We start from the raw sequence: 23,420 nt of genomic DNA on the forward strand, positions 1-23,420 counted from the left end.
TTTTCTTGAATGAATATATTGAAAACGTTTATGTTGTGAAACTGCAAAATACAGAAAAGAATATACTTTAGTATTCAATTCACACCGAAACACTGTAGCTGTACATTATACATTTGAAGTTGCATAAATACAAAGCACGCGCTAAGGTACCATGCATCTGGCATGATGCCAAACCATATAGCTATTTGTTACTCATATGGTAATTGGCTCCTTTCATTACTCTAATGTACAACCATTTATGTAGAATAACAAAGCACATTACACTAGGAACAGTAACAAAACTACAGTATTGTATATTTTACAATTCGTTTGCATGACGCACGAGCAAAGTAATACAGCTAACGACATACATGAAAGGCATTGCAATTTGTGAGTAAATGCAACCAACATTGATATGTAAGCAACTCTATCAATAACAAGATTATAATCATTAGCTAAACGCTTGAATTGAACTTACAAACAAATATTTTCCAAGGCTGAAGCGTGACAAGAAATAACTACATTGAAAGACCTGCACCGTAGCGTTGTTTGTAGCTGCTTCTATGCGTGCAGAACAAATTCTCTCCTTCCTGTTTGCGTAGTCTTTCTAAGTACCAGAAACATCCACTAGGGGGCAAATAACACCATTGAACACAATGAAAATCCAATTGAACCATTGTAATAAAATAATCTGTTACCTTCTAACAGGATGGCAGCACATCCGTCATCATGAAGTGCTTTGAGAGACTAGTCAAGGACCATATCACCTCCACCCTACCTGACATCCTAGACCCACTCCAATTTGCTTACCGCCCAAATAGGTCCACAGACGATGCAATCTCAACCACACTGCACACTGCCCTAACCCATCTGGACAAGAGGAATATGTGAGAATGCTGTTCATCGACTACAGCTCAGCATTTAACACCATAGTACCCTCCAAACTCGTCATCAAGCTCGAGACCCTGGGTCTCGACCCCGCCCTGTGCAACTGGGTACTGGACTTCCTGACGGGCCGTCCCCAGGTGGTGAGGGTAGATAACAACATCTCCACCCTGCTGATCCTCAACACTGGGGCCCCACAAGGGTGTGTTCTGAGCCCTCTCCTGTACTCCCTGTTCACCCACGACTGCGTGGCCACACACGCCTCCAACTCAATCATCAAGTTTGCTGACGACACAACAGTGGTAGGCTTGATTACCAACAACGACGAGACGGCCTACAGGGAGGAGGTGAGGGCCCTCGGAATGTGGTGTCAGAAAAATAACCTCACACTCAACGTCAACAAAACTAAGGAGATGATTGTGGACTTCAGGAAACAGCAGAGGGAACACCCCCCTATCCACATCGATGGGACAGTAGTGGAGAGGGTAGTAAGTTTTAAGTTCCTCGACGTACACATTACAGACAAACTGAATTGGTCCACCCACACAGACAGCATCGTGAAGAAGGCGCAGCAGCGCCTCTTCAACCTCAGGAGGCTGAAGAAATTCGGCTTGTCACCAAAAGCACTCACAAACTTCTACAGATGCACAATCGAGAGCATCCTGTCGGGCTGTATCACCGCCTGGTACGGCAACTGCTCCGCCCACAACCGTAAGGCTCTCCAGAGGGTAGTGAGGTCTGCACAACGCATCACCGGGGGCAAACTACCTGCCCTCCAGGACACCTACACCACCCGATGTCACAGGAAGGCCATAAAGATCATCAAGGACAACAACCACCCGCGCCACTGCCTGTTCACCCCGCTATCATCCAGAAGGTGAGGTCAGTACAGGTGCATCAAAGCTGGGACCGAGAGACTGAAAAACAGCTTCTATCTCAAGGCCATCAGACTGTTAAACAGCCACCACTAACATTCAGTGGCTGCTGCCAACACACTGATTCAACTCTAGCAACTTTAATAATGGGAATTGATGGGAATTGATGTAAAATATATCACTAGCCACTTTAAACAATGCTACTTAATATAATGTTTATATACCCTACATTACTCATCTCATATGTATACGTATATACTGTACTCTATATCATCTACTGCATCTTTATGTAATACATGTATCACTAGCCACTTAAACTATGCCACTTTGTTTACATACTCATCTCATATGTACAGTGCCTTGCGAAAGTATTCGGCCCCCTTGAACTTTGCGACCTTTTGCCACATTTCAGGCTTCAAACATAAAGATATAAAACTGTATTTTTTTTGTGAAGAATCAACAAGTGGGACACAATCATGAAGTGGAACGACATTTATTGGATATTTCAAATTTTTTAACAAATCAAAAACTGAAAAATTGGGCGTGCAAAATTATTCAGCCCCCTTAAGTTAATACTTTGTAGCGCCACCTTTTGCTGCGATTACAGCTGTAAGTCGCTTGGGGTATGTCTCTATCAGTTTTGCACATCGAGAGACTGAAATTTTTTCCCATTCCTCCTTGCAAAACAGCTCGAGCTCAGTGAGGTTGGATGGAGAGCATTTGTGAACAGCAGTTTTCAGTTCTTTCCACAGATTCTCGATTGGATTCAGGTCTGGACTTTGACTTGGCCATTCTAACACCTGGATATGTTTATTTTTGAACCATTCCATTGTAGATTTTGCTTTATGTTTTGCATCATTGTCTTGTTGGAAGACAATCTCCGTCCCAGTCTCAGGTCTTTTGCAGACTCCATCAGGTTTTCTTCCAGAATGGTCCTGTATTTGGCTCCATCCATCTTCCCATCAATTTTAACCATCTTCCCTGTCCCTGCTGAAGAAAAGCAGGCCCAAACCATGATGCTGCCACCACCATGTTTGACAGTGGGGATGGTGTGTTCAGGGTGATGAGCTGTGTTGCTTTTATGCCAAACATAACATTTTGCATTGTTGCCAAAAAGTTCAATTTTGGTTTCATCTGACCAGAGCACCTTCTTCCACATGTTTGGTGTGTCTCCCAGGTGGCTTGTGGCAAACTTTAAACGACACTTTTTATGGATATCTTTAAGAAATGGCTTTCTTCTTGCCACTCTTCCATAAAGGCCAGATTTGTGCAATATACAACTGATTGTTGTCCTATGGACAGAGTCTCCCACCTCAGCTGTAGATCTCTGCAGTACATCCAGAGTGATCATGGGCCTCTTGGCTGCATCTCTGATCAGTCTTCTCCTTGTATGAGCTGAAAGTTTAGGGGGACGGCCAGGTCTTGGTAGATTTGCAGTGGTCTGATACTCCTTCCATTTCAATATTATCGCTTGCACAGTGCTCCTTGGGATGTTTAAAGCTTGGGAAATCTTTTTGTATCCAAATCCGGCTTTAAACTTCTTCACAACAGTATCTCGGACCTGCCTGGTGTGTTCCTTGTTCTTCACTTCTCTCTGCGCTTTTAACGGACCTCTGAGACTATCACAGTGCAGGTGCATTTATACGGAGACTTGATTACACACAGGTGGATTGTATTTATCATCATTAGTCATTTAGGTCAACATTGGATCATTCAGAGATCCTCACTGAACTTCTGGAGAGAGTTTGCTGCACTGAAAGTAAAGGGGCTGAATAATTTTGCACGCCCAATTTTTCAGCTTTTGATTTGTTAAAAAAGTTTGAAATATCCAATAAATGTCGTTCCACTTCATGATTGTGTCCCACTTGTTGTTGATTCTTCACAAAAAAATGCAGTTTTATATCTTTATGTTTGAAGCCTGAAATGTGGCAAAAGGTCGCAAAGTTCAAGGGGGCCGAATACTTTTGCAAGGCACTGTATATACTGTACTCGATACCATCTACTGCATCTTGCCTATGCCGCTCTGTACCATCACTCATTCATATATCTGTATGTACATATTCTTTATCCCTTTACACTTGTGTGTATGAGGTAGTAGTTTTGGAATTGTTAGTTAGATTACCCGTTGGTTATTACTGCATTGTCGGAACTAGAAGCACAAGCATTTCGCTACACTCGCATTAACATCTGCTAACCATGTGTATGTGACAAATAGATTTGATTTGATTTGATTTTGATTTATACTCCATGGAGACAGTGCCCAATGTTCATTTTACATGATGGATATATGCTACTCCATTTCATACAATCAATCATCAATCAATCAGTACAATTTATTTATAAAGCCCTTTTTACATCGGTAGATGTCACAAAATGCTTATTCCGACACCCAGCTGAAAACCTCAAATAGCATGCAATGCAGATTTAGAAGCACGGTGGCTAGGAAAAACTCTCTAGAAAAACAGGAACCTAGGAAGAAACCTAGAGAGGAACCAGGCTCTGAGGGGTGGCTAGTCCTCTTCTGGCTGTGCCGGTGGAGATTATAAGCGTGCATGGCCAGATTGTAAGGCCAGATCGTTCTTCAAGTACTGTAGTTCAAACATTCTTCATAGATGACCAGCAGAGTCAACAAAATAATGTGGTTACAGAGGGTGCAACAGGTCAGCACCTCCGGAGTAATTGTCAGTTGGCTTTTCATAGCCAAACATTCAGAGGTCGAGACAACAGGTGTGGTAGAGAGAGAGAGAGAGAGAGAAAGAAAGAGAGAGAGAGAGAGAGAGAGGTGGGGGAGAGGGAGAGCGAAGATCAAAACAGCAGGTCCATGACAAGGTATCACGTCTGGAGAACACACATGCCTCTTCATGTGATCCATGATGTTTGGCTGTGCTAAGTGTTATCTTATGGGTTTGGTGATTGTTCTGTGTGAAGCCGTATTCTGCATTGCATCATGGAATGGGATGTGAAATCCCTGGGCCTATGGATGTTGAAGCTACTCCACTGCACTGCTGCTCCACTGCACTGCCCTTCCCCCGATTGCTCAGTTTGGCCTGGCGGCCAGCTCTAGGAAGAGTCTTGGTGGTTCCAAACTTCTTCCGTTTAAGAATGATGGAGGCCACTGTGTCCTTGGGGAGCTTCAATATTGCAGAAACATTTTGGTACCCTTCACCAGATCTGTGTCTTGACACAATCATGTCTCTGAGCTCTATGGACAATTCCTTCGACCTCATGGCTTGGTTTTTGCTCTGACATACACTGTCAACTGTTGGACCTTATATTTTCAACATATAGAAAATATCTCAGAGGGTTGATCTAGCTGCAGATAGCTAATTCTCATCTATGTGTTTTCCCCTTGCTGCTAATAAGCTCTTACCAATCTAACTAAATTAATAGAGAACATCTGGTTATCTGACAGTCTATGCAGCAACTATTGTATTAGAGTCAAACTGTGGTTATTTTATTTATTTTCATAGACAAGTCAGTTCAGAACAAATTCTTATTTACAATGACAGCTTAGGAACAGTGGGTTAACTACCTTGTTCAGGAGCAGAACGTCATATTTTTTACATGGTTAGCTCAGGGATCTGACCTAGCAACCTTTCAGTTACTGGCCCAATGCTCTAACCACAAGGCTACCTGCTGCCCCAAGTCCTGCCAACTCAAAAACTGCACAATAAATGTGTAACCAAGGGGGAACTAGTGCATTTCTCTGAGAAAAGCTGCTTCAGTTTTACCAATCTTCCAAAACACTTGAAATTCTTGTAAAATAATTTGCATTTATTTGATCAAATAGACTTTGAAAGGGTAGACATGCAGAAATTCCTCTTGTCAAAAGTCTTGCTGTTACAAAAGTAGTTCTTCATGCAGCGTAACAGGTTACAGGTTCTTCTTGGTGAAGTGCCTGAATGGCTTCATCATTGCTGAAAAGACCCGTACAATCAAGGATCGTTTTTTGACAGGCTGAGATATGGAGGGAGAAACCTCTCCAACTGGGGGGGGGGGGGGGGGAGAGAGAGAGATGCAGTATAGTAACGTTGAAAAATAACAGTGCTATGAGTTTGGTAGGCATTCCTATGTTTCTAACACACACCTAAACCAAACTACAAGCTATAGCAGAGCTCTAAAACATCCTTACCTATGCAATGTCCATCAGTAGAGGGAATCTCAGTCTGGTCCTGGACTGAATGGCAGTCCTTTTTGTTTGCTCTCTTGGAACGCTAACAGAAGAAAGGTAAAGAAAATGGTACAGAGAATAAATAAATAAATGGAAAACTTCTGAATCCAAGGCAACAATTTAGTGATGAATAAAGCAAATGTATTTCATGTATTTGTCTTATCATCAATAACATCAGCACCTAACTGGATCCAAAAACAAATTCTAACTCCCTGCTATACCTTGAAGTTGATCCTGAGTTTGGTAATTGAAAAGCAAAGGAAGCTCCTTCTTGCTTTCTGCTCAGCCCCCCTCTCTGTCTCAGCCTGGTCTGATGGGTTTGTTGCAGCAGAAGCTGGTCTTGACGCCTCCTTGCATCCCTGTACCAGCTGCTGGGTCAAGGACTTTACCAGGACTCTGTCAAATGCAGGGTCCTGGGAGGAAATAGCTGCTTGCAGGGCAGAGCCTAACTCCTCAATTAGGTTTTTATGTACACCTCTGAACACCCTTTGAATGTTCAGGATCTGGGAATATGCCTGTGTCCTGGAGAATCTGGATGCAGCACAGAACTCAGACAGGACTTGTCTGATGAGTTGCTGAGATGTTTCTGTCAGATCTGCTGCCTTTTGGGAGGGTCCATCTAGGGCTGAGGGTCTGATCTCCGATATCAACCTTATCACCAGTATGGTGACAAAACAGATGCCATCATCTTTGCTGGAGTCCATCAAGTACTGCAGTGGCACTGCTGATGTCCGGGGTGATTAAGAGCTCCCTCAGATGGCCAGAGCTGCTGGGGATACACACCTCCTTCTCTTCAATGTCAATCCCATCTCCCTTTGGTACCAAAGAGGTTCCCTTGCTGGTGAAAGATGGAGTGGAGGATCGAAAAGAGGCTTTAGCACTCGGTGGTCGGCTGCTGTCAGTCATTGGACTGTTACGATGCAGGGGTTCATCTGTGTGTTCCATCATCTTTGTCTTTAGGTCACTTGAAGAAATCTCTGGCATTTTAGAGACCCTGGTGTCGATGCAGGAGCTCCTGACGATGGGGCAGGTCAGATCAAAATACACTTTGTCAGGGATGGGAGTGCCAGGGAGGTTGATCTCTAACTCACACTCTGACCTAGGACCATTTGAAGAGCTGGACAAGGAACTACGACCATTTAAAGAAGTGGACAAAGATTAACAGGTTCTAGGGATGTCTTGGCAGACTTGTTCACTGTCATTCTCACTTTTCTCAACCTCCTTCAGCATAGTTCCTACCATATCATTGATCTGAAGGAGCTCCCTGGAATCCTTCATTCGCCCTAAGTTTGAGATCTCACTCTGGATAGCAACCAGGATTTCCCCAAGGGTCTCTTTGGAAGAAGCCTTTTCTGTCCTTTCGGATCCAGATGGCTTCAGCCCTGTGAAGAAATCCTTAAGTGTGTTCTTCATACTGACGCAGCTGTTGACCAAAGCTTCTCCTCTGATATTTTAACACTCAATTCAGTATAATCCAGTTGGGAGCCCCCGTGGGAGCACTGCGAAACTCTCCCACTTCTTTCCAGTAGCACAGTGTCAGTGGACTCATTTTTCTGGAAAATAGTCGCCATTCCTTTGACAAAGGTTTCCACTAATCCAGAGGCTGTATTCTCAGAGGACATGGAGGACATGGATTCTGAAAGGACATGGATCTCTGATGGTGAGCTAGATGATAAGCCAGCCTGCAGACTTTTCTGAAGACCAGTATGGCTGATCTGTGTGATAAAGGAATGACTGGATCTCATCAGCACTTTACTCACTGCCTCTTCTGCCTGAGTCTGAAAGTCATTGCTAGAGAGCTTCTTAATGCTCTGAATCAGACTAGTTGAGGACTCTGTGATTCTGACACTCTCTTCTGAGCTCAGTTGAGAATATTGAGTACTCACGCTCAAGTCTTCATTGGGTGAGGGTGACTGGGAAATAGTATAGTCATCAAGCTTTGATAGGACACAACAAACCAACAAGCCTCTAGGGACTCATCAGATGAACTGACAACGGCCAAGGATTTACTCTCCACTTTTGATAACTCTGACTTGTAGATGGAAAAAACACTGCTAAGAACTTCTTGAGTACTGGTATCCAGATTGGAGAGACAGAGAGCTGGTATTGGTTGGCTCTCTCTGGGAATGTCTACTAAGTTCGGTGCTGGGTAACTGGACCTCAACAGTTGAAACAGTTGCCTTTTCCAGGGTTTCTGAATACTCCAGAAGAGAAGCATCCTTAGCCACACCTTCTTCTCGAGCGGATAGAGTTAAAAGGTCCCTCAGCTTTGCTCGTATACGGCCGTAGAGTGTGTGGGCTAGAGAGAGGGTTATCATCTGTGAAGGTCCTGTTTTGTGGTCATTTACAGGAACTGGCCAATCAACTGCTTCACATGTGCCTTCAAATGATGCTATCGTCTCCATGCCTCCCACAAATGCCTTAACAATCACTGTGGCAGTGGAGGTTACAGATGTTAGGGCTGTGCAGCTGGTATTCAGGGGGGCTTCAGTAAGGCTAGGAGCAGCACTAGAAGAGGAAGGAGCCATGCCAGAAGAGCTGCTGACTTTCCTTGTAAGGATGGTGCTCACCGCCTTCAGGGCTTTAGACTGAAAGTCGGGGCTAGAGAGGGTCTGAATCTTTCTGGACGCCACACTGGTAGAGGATCCAGTCTCTTTGAGAAAGTGAGTGGTCCCTTCTTTCCCAGAAGGACACTCAACATCAAGGTCACATTGAAGATTGGTCAGAAATTTAGACCCCAAGATTGTCATCTTCTTGGCCAGATCCAATAGGATGTTGAAGTCCTGTGCCATTTTGTCCATTGTGCCGACAATGGCTACCAGCACATCATCGGTCACAGGGTCCATGAGGGGCTCGATAAACCCTACCCACTCTGGCTCAGACGTTTGGCTCTGTAGCTCGGCCAGGATCTGCACCGAGGCTACCCGAATGACCTCCTTGCCTGCTGCTATGTCCTGACTGTCCATAGGGGGGCAACTCCCCGAGCTGGCCTGAATGGCCACTGAGAGGCCAGAGTTAAGCTGGTGTACTACGTCCCCCACGATAGCACAGCTCAACTCGGAGGAGCTGGAGGAGGTGGGGATGGAGTGACCCTCAACCAGGGATATCAGGAGGCTCTCTTCCGTTACCCCAAAAAGAGCCTTCAGAGGCTCCTCCATGAGGGGAGCCTCTCTAGTTGCAGGCAAGCTCTGCAATGAGGTCTGGGACCTTGAAGATAAACACACAATCACCACTTAAGCCATGCAAATGTGACCAACTGTATCTAATCTGGGTCATTAGTGAGCCTGAAAACCAAATTAGAGCAATGATGGATTACTTCTCATACCACCGTAGTTCTAGAAGCCTAAAGCCAACTGACACGATGTTTTGCCAGATTTTTATGTTTGTACGACATCAGAATATGATTAATTCTGAAAGGCATGTACCTGATCTATTTATTCATAGATGACTTTATGGCTTACCCAGTTAAAAATGACTTTCACCTGGACCCACCCCCTCAGTGGCAACATTTCTGACCAGAACTTAAAACTACAAGGTGTGAATTCCAAGTTAATAATTTAAGATAAGTATGGATCAGGTCTTGCAATTATTATGTTGAAATATTGCTGTGAACATACCTCTTAGGCGAACAGCATGGTGATGAGGTTCTGCGAGTGGATTTTTGGCGGCATCCTGCACTGCCATTCCTCCTCCTCTCCTTAGTCCAGTAGTTCATCTCACTGATCAGCAGCCTTTTCTCTCTCTCATCCAGACTGCCTAAGGAATCCTCAGACCCTGTCAGAGAGCACTGGGATTCTGGGGAGGTTGCCCCACTCCTCAGGTTCACCCCCATGATACGAGCTAGCGCTGGTAGGAGAATGCGGAGGGCTGTCTGGGTCACGACTTTAACAATCTTCAGACACAGCATGGAGAGCTGCTCGAATGTGAGCTGTGGCCAACAAGCAGAGTAATGTTTTTGTCAATCAAGTAATTCCGTGACACCATTCCCTGTATAGCGCACAACTTTTGACCAGAACCTTATGTGGAGAGACTTATTTTTCATGCCCTGCTGAATCACTCTCCATTGGCTAGAGAAAAGAAAAGAAAGGAAACATATTTTACCTGTACACTGGTGTTGAGTTAGTGGAGTCACTAGATAGCCATTATAAGGAAAATAAAAGTGTATTTAATTAAGCAATTAGCAAGTACATGAGACATTTTGATCTTGATTTACAGGAAGAGTTAGAGGTGTGGTTACAGTAATGTTAAATCAAATCAAATTTTATTTGTCACATACACATGGTTAGCAGATGTTAATGCGAGTGTAGCGAAATGCTTGTGCTTCTAGTTCCGACAATGCAGTAATAACCAACGAGTAATCTAGCTAACAATTCCAAAACTACTACATTAGGGTTAGGTGTAATGTTTGAAATCCCATTTGTGGTTAGAAGGTGCACTATGACTATAAATTCAGAGTTGTATGTGAGGTTGGAAAAAGACATGGGACTTGCTCATCAGTTAGACTCCTCAGGAAGGAGAGGAGGATTGGGGCACAGCATGTCCCAATCTTGAGAGAAGGCATTAGAATCCTCTGAGCCTCCTTCTCCAGCTGCTCAATGATAGATCCCCTTTCCCGGAAACCACACCCGGGTGTCTGAGAAGACTCTGGGAAACCGCAAAGAGAAATCTAAAGTTGAATCTGAACTTGATCCCTAATTTCCTTCACCTTTAGGTATTTGATTGCACTGGACAGGTAAAAGCACATCTCTCTGCGGGCCTCCACTATATTGCTTTCACCTATATAGATACTATCTTCTCAGATTAGTGCTGATGAATTTGAACACAACCTGCACCCAACATGAAGTAATCTCGGACCTGCACCAATGCTGCTGTCCTCCTCCACGAAAGTCTTCTTGGCACAGCCACTGGACTTATGTTTAGCCTACATGACAACAGATTATAGGTCTCATAGCAGATCTAAGGTCAGTGTAGCGTCTCCTCCTAATGCTGTAAGGCTAGGATTTAGTGATAGTAAACTAATCCTAGATCTGTGCCTAAGTAGGCAGAGCATGTGTAAAGGACAGCATATTTCTTACCTTGCCTCCTGTCCTGTTCTTGTTGGTCTCATGTGTCTCTGTTTCATCCTTCATGTTCTCCACGACTTTATTTTGGTCATCCGGGGGATCCTCCCATTTCACGCTCTGGTGGATAAATAAGAGGTCAATATCAGTCCTAGGTTGTGACTTTATGAAACAACTTATTCGCTCCTATTTTAAACAAAACGGCAATAGTGGTCAGATTTCAGGCCATGGATCAAACCAGTGAGACCTATTGCTGTGTTAGTGACCTACTATATTGTTAGTAATTTCTCCTCTAAACTCAAAATAGGCAAATGAACCATACCTTGCTGTCATCTGACATGATGAGTAGCTTATTGTTGTAGGCTGTTTAGAGGAAATACTAATACCTCCTTTGAAAAAACGTCAGTGAACCATCGGCAGACAACTGAAGTGAATATGAACGTCCTTGAATTATGCCAAAGCATTGTTGAATACTCGATTCCGATTGGCTGAAGGCAGAGCATTCTTCAAAGATGTCATACACACATGATGTCACAATTAGGCCTAAGTCTAATGTCTATATGAATTGTCAATGTCATTAGAAAACAAATAAAAGCTTGTCAAAGTTCTGCCAAACGAAAATATGTCTAAGTGCACGTTTTTGCGTATAATTGATGGTTTATCATGCATCGTCATTCATCACCATATACATTAGCTATAATTCTGAGGTTGTAAAGCTGCAAAACTAGGACGTGCAATAAATTATAACCACTTGCAGAATAATTTCAAATCAAAGACGTTCCGCTGCATAGAGCTGACACGTATCTTGGCGTCAGGGGACAGTGCCATGGTGCTGAAATGTTTCGAGTCTGGGCAGCACCTGAGACCGCGGCATTGTGCTGAAATGGAGCAGGGCTCAGTTCTATGGATATCTCATGCGGATTTTCCTGCTAGCCTATGTATAACGATACTATAATTACATTATTTTCATCCATCCGTCAACACAAATGCCATGTCAACGTTTCCCAAATAATAATGCAATGAAGCCAAGCCGAGATGTATGGTTCTTCATCCAGAGTACGAAGCACCACTGTATCATCTAAAACCTTCAGAGAGATCCCTTAAAACTGTAGTATAAATTCACCACGGCTGTTATGGTAGCGAGGTTAACTTAGCGAGACATGGACAAATCCAACACATAGCGTTTCTACTGAGTCCTGCTTAGAGGTGACTGACCGTCATGTTGCTAGTTGACGATTTTAAAACAATAATAGTTATTTGTAATTGCTCTGGGAGCTAATTATTGCAGAGCCCAGCTACACATCCTGCTCGCTGGGCTCATTATGGACAGCCAATGAGCAGTTCAGGTGAAAAAGTCAGCCAGATCTGATCCCTATAACATACATGATACTAGGATCCTGTAGCAACCTGCAGGCCTGCACAATCCTCCATGGCACGAATGCTACACGCGCAATATGGTAGGCTAACATCCCACAACAATTCCTGAATTGGAATTACTTGCCTAAACTTCCAATCATACTTATTTTCTAATATCAACCATAGTTTCTGCACTTAAGGCAGACTTGCCAATAGAACAAGATGGAATTAGGACAACTGTAAAGCTCGTTAAACGTAGGCTAAAATGAACCTTACCTGGCTGTCGTCAGCCATTATGTGTAGGCCGTTAATTAAGGCTCTGCGCCTCTGACACTGCAGCTATTCTGTAACTGTTAAACTCGTCTAATCGTATCCGTTGAAAACAGGAAATGTGTTATAAAAAGTAAACTTACAGTGCATCCGGAAAGTATTCAGACCACTTGACTTTTTCCACATTGTTACATTACAGCCTTATTCTAAAATTGATACAATTATTTTTTCCTCATTAAGCTACCAAAAACGCCTCATGTCAAAGCGAAAAGTGTAGAACATTTTAGCAAATTTATTAAGAATAAAAACAGAATTACCTTGTTTAAATAATTATTGAGACCCTTTGCTATGAGACTCGAAATTGAGCTCGGGTGCGTCCTGTTTCCATTGATCATCCTTGAGATGTTTCTACAACTTGTTTGGAGTCCTGTGGTAAATTCAATTGATTGGACATGATTTGGAAAGAAACACAGACCTGGGGGAAGGGTATGAGAAACAATATTCTCTGATCTGATGATCCCGAGATTGAACTCTTTGGCCTGAATCAGGATCCTGGGAAAGATGAACGGAGCAAAGTACAGAGATACTTGCTGAAAACCTGCTCCAGAGGTTCACCTTCCAACAGGACAACAACCCTAAGCACACAGCCAAGACAATGCAGGAGTGGATTCGGGACAAGTCTCTGAGCCCGGACCTGAACCCGATCGAACATCTCTGGAGAGACCTGAAAAAACAGTGCAGCGACGCTCCCCATCCAATCTGACAGAACTTGAGAGGATCTGCAGAGAAAAATGGGAGAAACTCCCCAAATACAGGTGTACCAAGCTTGTAGCGTCATACCCAAGAAGACTCGAGGCTGTAATCGCTGCCAAAGGTGCTTCAACAAAGTACTGAGTAAAGGGTCTGAATATTTGTAAATGTGATATCAGTATTTTATTTTTAGTACATTGTTTTATTTATTTTTTAATCAAAAACCTGTTTTTGCTTTCTTATTATGGGTTATTATCTGTAGGGGGGGGGGGGGGGGGGAACGATTGAATCAACTTTAGAATAAGGCTGTAACGTAACAATGTGGAAAAGGTCAAGGGGTCTGAATACTTTCCGAATGCACTTTATGTAATGAAAATATTAGCTGGTTGCCACTATAGATAGCTAGGTTATCCAGTGCAGTGGTAATACTGCCTGCCTTGGGAGATAACGTAGGATGCGTGCTTATCCGGGTGCCAGAGACACAATCACAAGCTTTCTTCAGACTACATAGCTCAAACTTACAACGTAAAGATATGATTATCACTACATAGGTTTTTTTTAACAAGAAGGGTGTTTTCTATATCTACCAACTATGAAATTACAGACATCATAAACGGTAAGCATGAGAATAATATCATCAAGGCGGACAGGGACAATGTATGAATACACAAAACATTATTCAAATGGACATTCCCCAAATGAGCTATGCACCAGCCCATAGCCACAGGATATCTATAGAGTAACATTAATATATTCATCAATTTAAAAAAAGGCATGAATATTGTTTTTCTGCTTTTCTGATCTTAAACCTCCCCCTGGATGTTGGTCCAAGTTTCCTCCAGGGGAGACCTTCTGAAACAGTTGAGAAGGAAACAGCCGACAGTTACAGTACTGTGTTGAAGATAGATGATGACACTCTTAAAAGACAGGTCATTCCTTTACATGGAGCAGTTCCTTAAACCAGGTTAGATTCAACACAGCCACCTCAAACTGGACTCCACCACTCCTTCATAACGCTGGATCTCTTCATAATGCTGCTCCTCAGTCACTGAATGCATTTACACTGATGAGATGTCCTGCTTAGCCTAGCTGAAAGGGGAGCTCTAACTAGTCCTGTGGGCACCTAGCTGCTGCCCCTGCTAGGCTTGGACTGGGTCTTGCCCCTCATGGCCCCTCCGCGAGCCTGGCCCTTGGCTGGATGCTGCTGTACTGGGGACTCTGCTGCAGCGGAAACTGGGGCCTGTTGGGCCGGGCTGTGAGGAGGGGGGGTCTGTATCTGAAGCGAGGCAGCTGCAGTCACCACCTGCTGCTGGAGGAGCTTCTGCTGAACCACCTGGGCTGTGCCTGCTGGAATCATCTGGACCTGGGGATGTAGTCTGGGTCAGGGCAACCGTTAGGGGCTGGATCTGTTACAAGACAGGAATCAGACAGAAGACAACATGTTATAAAGTGTAAGTTGATCACTCGTGGTTGTAATCTGTTGATCACTCGTGGTTGTAATCTGTTGGCACCGTCCCTGGGTGTCACTTCTGTAGCAGTATTGTTAAGAGTGTATGATTGTTTTTTTAAATTTTAACCTTAGGCAAGTCAGTTAAGAACAAACTCTTATTTACAACGACGGCCCTAGGAACAGTGGGTTAATTGCCTTGTTCAAGGGCAGAACGACAGATTTTTACCGTGTCAGCTCGGGGATTTGATCTGGCAACCTCTCGGTTACTGGCCCAATGCTCTAACCACGAGGCTACCTGCCGCCCCACATACATGTATGTATGTATGCATGTATGTATGTATGTATGTATGTATGTGGGTCAAAAAACTATTTAGTCAGCCACCAATTGTGCAAGTTCTCCCACTTAAAAAAATGAGAGGCCTGTAATTTTCATCATAGGTACACTTCAACTATGACAGACAAAATGAGAAAAAAAATCCAGAAAATCACATTGTAGGTTTTTTTATGAATTTATTTGAAATGATGGTGGAAAATAAGTATTTGGTCAATAACAAAAGTTTATCTCAATACTTTGTTATATACCCTTTGTTGGCAATGACAGAGGTCAAACGTTTTCTGTAAGTCTTCACAAGGTTTTCACACACTGTTGCTGGTATTTTGGCCCATCCGGAGCAGCTCCTCCGGAGCAGTGATGTTTTGGGGCTTTTGGGGCTGTTGCTGGGCAACACGGACTTTCAACTCCCTCCAAAGATTTTCTATGGGGTTGAGATCTGGAGACTGGCTAGGCCACTCCAGGACCTTGAAATGCTTCTTACGAAGCCACTCCTTCTTTGCCCGGGCGGTGTGTTTGGGATCACTGTCATACTGAAAGACCCAGCCACGTTTCATCTTCAATGCCCTTGCTATTGGAAGGAGGTTTTCACTCAAAATCTCACGATACATGGCCCCATTCATTCTTTCCTTTACACGGAGCAGTCGTCCTGGTCCCTTTGCAGAAAAACAGCCCTAAAGCATGATGTTTCCACCCCCATGCTTCACAGTAGGTATGGTGTTCTTTGGATGCAACTCAGCATTCTTTGTCTTCCAAACACGACGAATTGAGATTTTACCAAAAAGTTATATTTTGGTTTCATCTGACCATATGACATTCTCCCAATCTTCTTCTGGATCATCCAAATGCTCTCTAGCAAACTTCAGACGGGCCTGGACATGTACTGGCTTAAGCAGGGGGACACGTCTGGCACTGCAGGATTTGAGTCCCTGGCGGCGTAGTGTGTTACTGATGGTAGGCTTTGTGTGTGTGTGTGTGTGTGTATGTCCTCTCACTGTCAACTGCAATTATTTTCAGCAAACGTAACACGTGTAAATATTTGTACGAACATAAGATTCAAAAACTGAGACAAACTGATATGTGACGAACAGAAATTGAATAATGTGTCCCTGAACGAAAGGGGAAGGGCAAAATCAAAAGTAACAGTCAGTATCTGGTGTGGCCACCAGCAGCATTAAGTACTGCAGTGCATCTCCTCCTCATGGACTGCACCAGACTTGCCAGTTATTCCTGTGAGATGTTACCCCACTCTTCCACCAAGGCACCTGCACGATCCCAGACATTTCTAGGGGGGAATGGCCCTGTCCTCTCCCTCCGATCCAACAGGTCCTAGACATGCTCAATGGGATTGAGATCCGGGCTCTTTGCTGGCCATGGCAAAACACTAACATTCCTGTCTTGGAGGAAATCAGCCATACTGCTCGTTCTGTGCGTGGTGGCATTGTCATGCTGCAGGGTCATGTCAGGATGAGCCTGCAGGAAGGGTACCACATGAGGGAGGAGGATGTCTTCCCTGTAACGCACAGCATTGAGATTGCCTGCAATGACAACAAGCTCAGTCCGATGATGCTGTGACACACCGCCCCAGCCCATGACGGACCCTCCAACTCCAAATCGATGCCGCTGCAGAGTACAGGCCTCTGTAACGCTCATTCTTTCGACGATAAACGCAAATCCGACCATCACCCCTGGTGAGACAAAACCGCGATTCGTCAGTGAAGAACACTTTTTGACAGTCCTGTCTGGTCCAGCGATGGTGGGTTTGTGCCCATAGGTGACGTTGTTGCCGGTGATGTCTGGTGAGGACCTGCCTTACAACAGGCCTACAAGCCCCCAGTCCAGGCTCTGTCAGCCTATTATTCAGTCTATTCAGACTGAGCACTGATGGAGGGATTGTGCTTTCCTGGTGTAACTCGGGCAGTTGTTGTTGCCATCCTGTACCTGTCCCGCAGGTGTGATGTTCGCATGTACCGATGCGGGTGTTGTTACACGTGGTCTGTGCAGGTGTTACACGTGGTCTGCCACTGTGAGGACCATCAGCTGTCCGTCCTGTCTCCCTGTAGCGCTGTCTTCGGCGTCTCACACTACGAACATTGCAATTTATTGCCCTGGCCACATCTGCAGTCCTCATGCCTCCTTGCAGCATGCCTAAGGCATGTTCACGCAGATGAGCAGGGACCCTGGACATCTTTCTTTTGGTGATTTTCAGAGTCAGTAGAAAGGCCTCTTTAGTGTCCTAAGTTTTCATAACTGTGACCTGAATTGCCTACCATCTGTAAGCTGTTAGTGTCTTAACGACCATTCTACAGGTGCATGTTCATTGTTAGGCGCCCGGGATAAACCTCCAGTATAAAGGATAAACCTCTAGTAGTTGGCAAACTCTAAAAATCACTGCACCTCTTTTACCGTGGTGGGAGTCAGCTAATTACGCACGGCTGCAACCCATACGGCATGACGAGGTACTCATAATGCCCTGAGGTGGTACTAAATGCCGTCTTACGCTCGTCTCCCTTCCGAATACGCACCAGATTGTACGCACTCCTGAGATCCAGTTTATTGAAGAAGCGAGCCCTGTGCATTGACTCAATCGCCATAGCAATAAGAGGTAGGGGGTAACTATACCTCACAGGCACAAACCTCCATCCTTCTTCTTCACAAAAAAGAAACTCGAGGAGACAGGTGAAATGGAGGGCTGAATGTACCCCTGACGCAGGGATTCGGAGACATATGTCTCCATAGCCACCGTCTCCGCTTGCGACAGGGGATACACGTGACTCCTGGGAAGTGCAGCGTCTACTAGGAGATCTATTGCACAATCCCCCCGTCGATGGGGTGGTAATTGAGTCGCCTTCTTTTTACAGAAGACGAGAGCCAAATCGGCATATTCTGGGGGAATGCGCACGGTGGAGACCTGGTCTGGATTTTCCACCGTAGTAGCACCAACGGAAACCCCTAAACACCTACATGAGTACTCTCGCGACCACCCCGTGAGAGCCCTCTGTGGCCAAGAAACAGTGGGGTTATGACAAGCTAACCAGGGTAGGCCAAGCACCACGGAATACGCAGGAGAATCAATAAGAAAAATACTCATCTTTTCCCTGTGACCCCCCTGCGTTACCATACTCAAAGGAGCGGTTGCCTCCCTGATAAACCCTGACCCTAATGGTTGACTATCTAAGGCATGAACGGGGAAAGGCATATGCACAGGAACAATGGGGATCCCTAAACTATGAGCTAATCCTTTATTACTGAAATTCCCAGCCGCGCCTGAATCTACTAGCACCTTATGCTGGGAACACAGGGAAATTTCAGGAAAAGTAACAGAGACAAACATATGTGCAACAGAGGGCTCTGGATGAGAATGGTGCCTACTCACCTGGGGTGACGCCAGAGTGCCCTGTCTGCTACCTCGATTCCCAGAGGAACCAACCCGGCACCGACCAGCAGTGTGACCTCTGCGGCCACATATGGTGCACGAGAGGGAACCCCCTCCGGTCTCCCTGTGCACCGCACCTCCCAGCTCCATGGGTATCGGAGAGGGTGTGCGGGAGGATGGAACAACCAGACCCCGATCTGGACGTCCGCGAGTAGCCAGCAGGTTGTCCAGCCGGATGGACAGGTCCACCAGCTGGTCGAAGGTGCGGGTGGTGTCTCTGCAGACCAGCTCCCGACGGACGTCCTCACATAGACTACAGCGGTAATTGTCGATCAGGGCCCTGTTGCTCCATCCAGCGCCGGCAGCCAGGGTCCTAGACTCCAGCTCAAACTTCTGTACGCTCCTCATCTCCTGCCTCAGATGGTAGAGGCGCTCACCCGCCGCTCTGCCCTCGGGTGGGTGGTCGAATACTGTCCGGAAACAGCGGGTGAACTCCTCAAAATCGTCCAACTTCGCATCTCCCCCTCCACACACAGCGCTGGCCCACTGCAGGGCTTTCCCGGTGAGGCACGAAACGAGGGCGAAACTCTTCTCACGGTCCGATGGAGCTGGGTGGACCGTGGCCAGGTACATGCTTAGTTTTAGGAGGAAACCCTGGCATCCGGCAGCATCTCCGTCATATCCTTGTGGTATGGATAGATGGATCCTGCTAGGTTCAGGTGGGAAAGGGGTGTTCAGGGTAGACCCCGGTTGTCCTGGTAGAGGCGCTGGAAAAACTCCCTGTGTCTCCCAGCGGTCCATATTCTGGACAACGCGATCCATGGCTGCGCTCAGTTTGGAAATCATCGCCATATGTTCCATGACGCGCTCCTCCACCTCCACGGCTGGGGTACCTTCTCCTGCTGACTTCATTTTGGTCGGAGATTCTATCACAGTCGTGTTTATAGGTGGCAGGGAAGTCAGGCGCAGGATAATTAAAACTTAAAACAACTCCAAAACCATGAAATACAATGAAACAAAGTGGGTACGAGGACCCGTCGCGCACCAAATACAAAACACGAATACTGAACATAAAACAATCTCTGACAAAGACATGAGGGAAAACAGACGGTTAAATACACAACAGGTAATGAATGGGATTGAAACCAGGTGTATAGTAAGACAAGATAAAACCAATGGAAAATGAAAAATGGATCAATGATGGCTAGAAGACCGGTGACGTCGACCGCCGAGCACCGCCCGAACAAGGAGAGGCTTCGACTTCCGCAGATGTTGTGACACCCACAGGGTGGGCTTTTTCATACATGCAGGATTTTCTTTCCCAATGTACCTCTAAATGTATTCTGCTCAACCAGTATCTCCGTCTCAGACAGATGACAACAAATCCCCAGCCGTGATGCTATCCTGACTGAAGCAGTAGGGTATGTGTCAACACAAATATTGATAATATCTCTCTGACTGGAATAAGGTTCTCATTGGCAAGGCTTTTCTTCGTCAAAGAGAGACATCCATACAACGGTAAAAGAGCACCCGGATCCCACTTTCTCTCACATTTGACACCGTTCAGAGGTAAATCAGGCACTCCTGAGATAAACAGTTCATAGGATGCCTGCCCTGTGCCTGAGCAGAAAGATGAAACTGACTCTGAAAGCCCCACCAGCTCTACCCAGTACTGCTTTATCTGCTCTGTCGGAATGCGGGAGACACTGTCAAAGGAGATGAGGATATCAAAACACAATGCTACACTCCAAAGTGCTGCCGTGGCGCTTTCCTGAGCTGAACAAACTAGCTGTAAAACCTCTCGCTTTCACTGGCTTCTAGATCAGAGCGCTTGCGTCATTGCTATTTTACAAGAGAATGAGAAATCGACTGAAGGGAAACAGTCAACCATGTTTCTTGTTTGAGAAATTTGACTTCATCTTGCCTCATTCTTAAAAAGCTAGGGATGAAAATGATCTATTACAATAATAAAAAGCTACAAAAAACGAATGCACAATTCTGTATTTCATCACTTTCTACCTCTGTCAGACACACACACACAGACACACACACACACACAGGGAACAAGAGCAAAAAAGTGCGGTGATTCATCTACTGTCCTTAACACCATGACAGCTCCTGTCCTCTGAGGTCTGCTCAAACTCCTCCTCCCCCAGGTTTAATGGGACCAGCCATTATGACCCTCAGAGGTTTCCTCTGTGCTGTGGTTTCTGATTTTATGTCATGCCACAAAAACCCTTCATGCTTAGCTCTGCATTGACCCACAGTGAAATCCTCCAATCCCTCACACTCATAACTACAATGACCTGTTACTCTGTTCATGTCTGTGATCAGCCTGATCTCATAGACTAGACGTAACATAGTAAATGTAAATCCGGGACACTCAAATTAGTATAATATGTTATGTTTGGTATGGTTATATAAGACAAATGGTTATTTAAGGCAAAAACGAAAGTAGGGTGGTTGGTCAGGGTGGAGGGGTGGGCATACAGTATAACACGGATGTCTAACGATCCAAAGGTTATGATTTTGAATCTCATCACAGAGGACTTTAGCTAATTAGCAAACTTTCAACTACTTACTACTTTTTAGCTACTTTGTAACTACTTAGCTAACCCTTCCCCTAACTCTAACCTTAACCCTTTAACCTAACTCCTAAACTTAACTCTAACCTTAACCCTAACCCCTAGGCTAACTAACTTTAACCAGGTAACTTGTTTTTGATGGAAGAGGGAGGTGCAGATATGGGATAGATGGTAGAAGAGCAATGATAGACACTGCCATCGTTTTTCTGAAAAAAAGTGCCTGATTTTTATTTTTATTTTATTTCACCTTTATTTAACCAGGTCGGCTAGTTGAGAACAAGTTCTCGTTTACAACTGCGACCTGGCCAAGATAAAGCATAGCAGTGTGAACAGACAACAACACAGAGTTACACGTGGAGTAAACAATAAACAAGTCAATAACACAGTAGAAAAAAATAGTCTATATACATTGTGTGCAAAAGGCATGAGGAGGTAGGCGAATAATTACAATTTAGCAGATTAACACTGGAGTGATAAATGATCAGATGGTCATGTGCAGGTAGAGATACTGGTGTGCAAAAGAGCAGAAAAGTAAATAAATAAAAACGGTATGGGGAAGAGGTAGGTAAATTGGGTGGGCTATATACCGATGGACTATGTACAGCTGCAGTGATCGGTTAGCTGCTCAGATAGCAGATGTTTAAAGTTGGTGAGGGAGATAAAAGTCTCCAACTTCATAGATTTTTGCAATTCGTTCCAGTCACAGGCAGCAGAGAACTGGAAGAAAAGGCGGCCAAATGAGGTGTTGGCTTTAGGGATGATCAGTGAGATACACCTGCTGGAGAGCGTGCTACGGGTGGGTGTTGCCATCGTGACCAGTGAACTGAGATAAGGCGGAGCTTTACATAGCATGGACTTGTAGATGACCTGGAGCCAGTGGGTCTGGCGAAGATTATGTAGCGAGGGCCAGCCGACTAGAGCATACAGGTCGCAGTGGTGGGTGGTATAAGGTGCTTTAGTAACAAAACGGATGGCACTGTGATAAACTGCATCCAGTTTGCTGAGTAGAGTATTGGAAGCTATTTTGTAGATGACATCGCCGAAGTCGAGGATCGGTAGCACCCCCATAGAGACTGCCAGAGGACCGGACAACATGCCTTCCAATTTGACACACTGAACTCTGTCTGCAAAGTAGTTGGTGAACCAGGCAAGGCAGTCATTAGAAAAACCGAGGCTACTGAGTCTGCCGATAAGAATATGGTGACTGAAGGAGTCGAAAGCCTTGGCCTGGTCGATGAAGACGGCTGCACAGTACTGTCTTTTATCGATGGCGGTTATGATATCGTTTAGTACCTTGAGCGTGGCTGAGGTGCACCCGTGACCGGCTCGGAAACCAGATTGCACAGCGGAGAAGGTACGGTGGGATTCGAGATGGTCAGTGATCTGTTTGTTGACTTGGCTTTCAAAGACCTTAGATAGGCAGGGCAGAATGGATATAGGTCTGTAACAGTTTGGGTCCAGGGTGTCTCCCCCTTTGAAGAGGGGGATGACTGCGGCAGCTTTCCAATCCTTGGGGATCTCAGAACATCTGCTATCTGGATTTGGGTAAAGGAGAAGCTGGGAAGGCTTGGGCGAGTAGCTGCGGGGGGGGGGGGGGGGGGGGGGGGGGGGGTTGGAGTAGCCAGGAGGTTGGAGTAGCCAGGAGGAAGGCATGGCCAGCCGTTGAGAAATGCTTGTTGAAGTTTTCAATTATCATGGATTTATCGGTGGTGACCGTGGTACCTAGCCTCATTGCAGTGGGCATTGTGGAGGAGGTGCTCTTGTTCTCCATGGACTTTACAGTGTCCCGGAACTTTTTGGAGTTAGAGCAGGATGCTAATTTCTGCTTGAAAAAGCTAGCCTTTGCTTTCCTGACTGACTGCGTGTATTGGTTCCTGACTTCCCTGAACAGTTGCATATCGTGGGGACTATTCGATGCTATTGCAGTCCGCCACAGGATGTTTTTGTTCTGGTCGAGGGCAGTCAGGTCTGGAGTAAACCAAGGGCTATATCTGTTCTTAGTTCTGCATTTTTTGAACGGAGCATGCTTATCTAAGATGGTGAGGAAGTTACTTTTAAAGAATGACCAGGCATCCTCAACTGACAGGATGAGGTCAATATCCTTCCAGGATACCCGGGCCAGGTCGATTAGAAAGGCCTGCTCGCAGAAGTGTTTTAGGGAGCGTTTGACAGTGATGAGGGGTGGTCGTTTGACTGCGGACCCGTAGCGGATACAGGCAATGAGGCAGTGATCGCTGAGATCCTGATTGAAGACAGCGGAGGTGTATTTGGAGGGCCAGTTGGTCAGGATAACATCTATGAGGGTGCCCTTGTTTACAGATGCAGGGATGTA

General features: G+C 45.3%; 1 protein-coding gene and 1 long non-coding RNA gene across 2 annotated transcripts; both read right to left on the reverse strand.

Moving 5' to 3' along the window:
• LOC118947737 lies at positions 1–689 on the reverse strand. The gene is made up of 2 exons (XR_005041919.1): positions 458–689; positions 1–41 (listed from the first exon to the last, which is right to left on the reverse strand). It is a non-coding gene; the product is annotated as an uncharacterized LOC118947737 (long non-coding RNA).
• Positions 690–6,594: 5,905 nt separating this feature from the next.
• LOC118947723 lies at positions 6,595–9,940 on the reverse strand. Its single transcript, XM_036972779.1, has 3 exons — positions 9,528–9,940; positions 8,269–9,117; positions 6,595–7,039 (listed from the first exon to the last, which is right to left on the reverse strand). The coding sequence occupies exons 1-3, from the start codon at positions 9,815–9,817 to the stop codon at positions 6,595–6,597; spliced, it is 1,584 nt and encodes a 527-aa protein (XP_036828674.1). The 5' UTR covers positions 9,818–9,940.
• Positions 9,941–23,420: the final 13,480 nt, after the last annotated feature.

The sequence above is a fragment of the Oncorhynchus mykiss genome, unplaced genomic scaffold (genome assembly GCF_013265735.2).
Source record: "Oncorhynchus mykiss isolate Arlee unplaced genomic scaffold, USDA_OmykA_1.1 un_scaffold_195, whole genome shotgun sequence".
NCBI classification, from domain to species: Eukaryota; Metazoa; Chordata; class Actinopteri; order Salmoniformes; family Salmonidae; genus Oncorhynchus; species Oncorhynchus mykiss.

Excerpts from the sequence above, each read along its gene's own strand:
- LOC118947723 (XM_036972779.1), bottom strand. The coding sequence starts at position 9,817 with ATGCTGTGTCTGAAGATTGTTAAAGTCGTGACCCAGACAGCCCTCCGC. Across the intron at positions 9,118-9,527 it reads CCATGCTGTTCGCCTAAGAG|GTCCCAGACCTCATTGCAGA; the intron begins GTATGTTCACAG and ends TTTATCTTCAAG. Across the intron at positions 7,040-8,268 it reads ACATGTGAAGCAGTTGATTG|TTCCTTGTCCAGCTCTTCAA; the intron begins GCCAGTTCCTGT and ends AAATGGTCGTAG.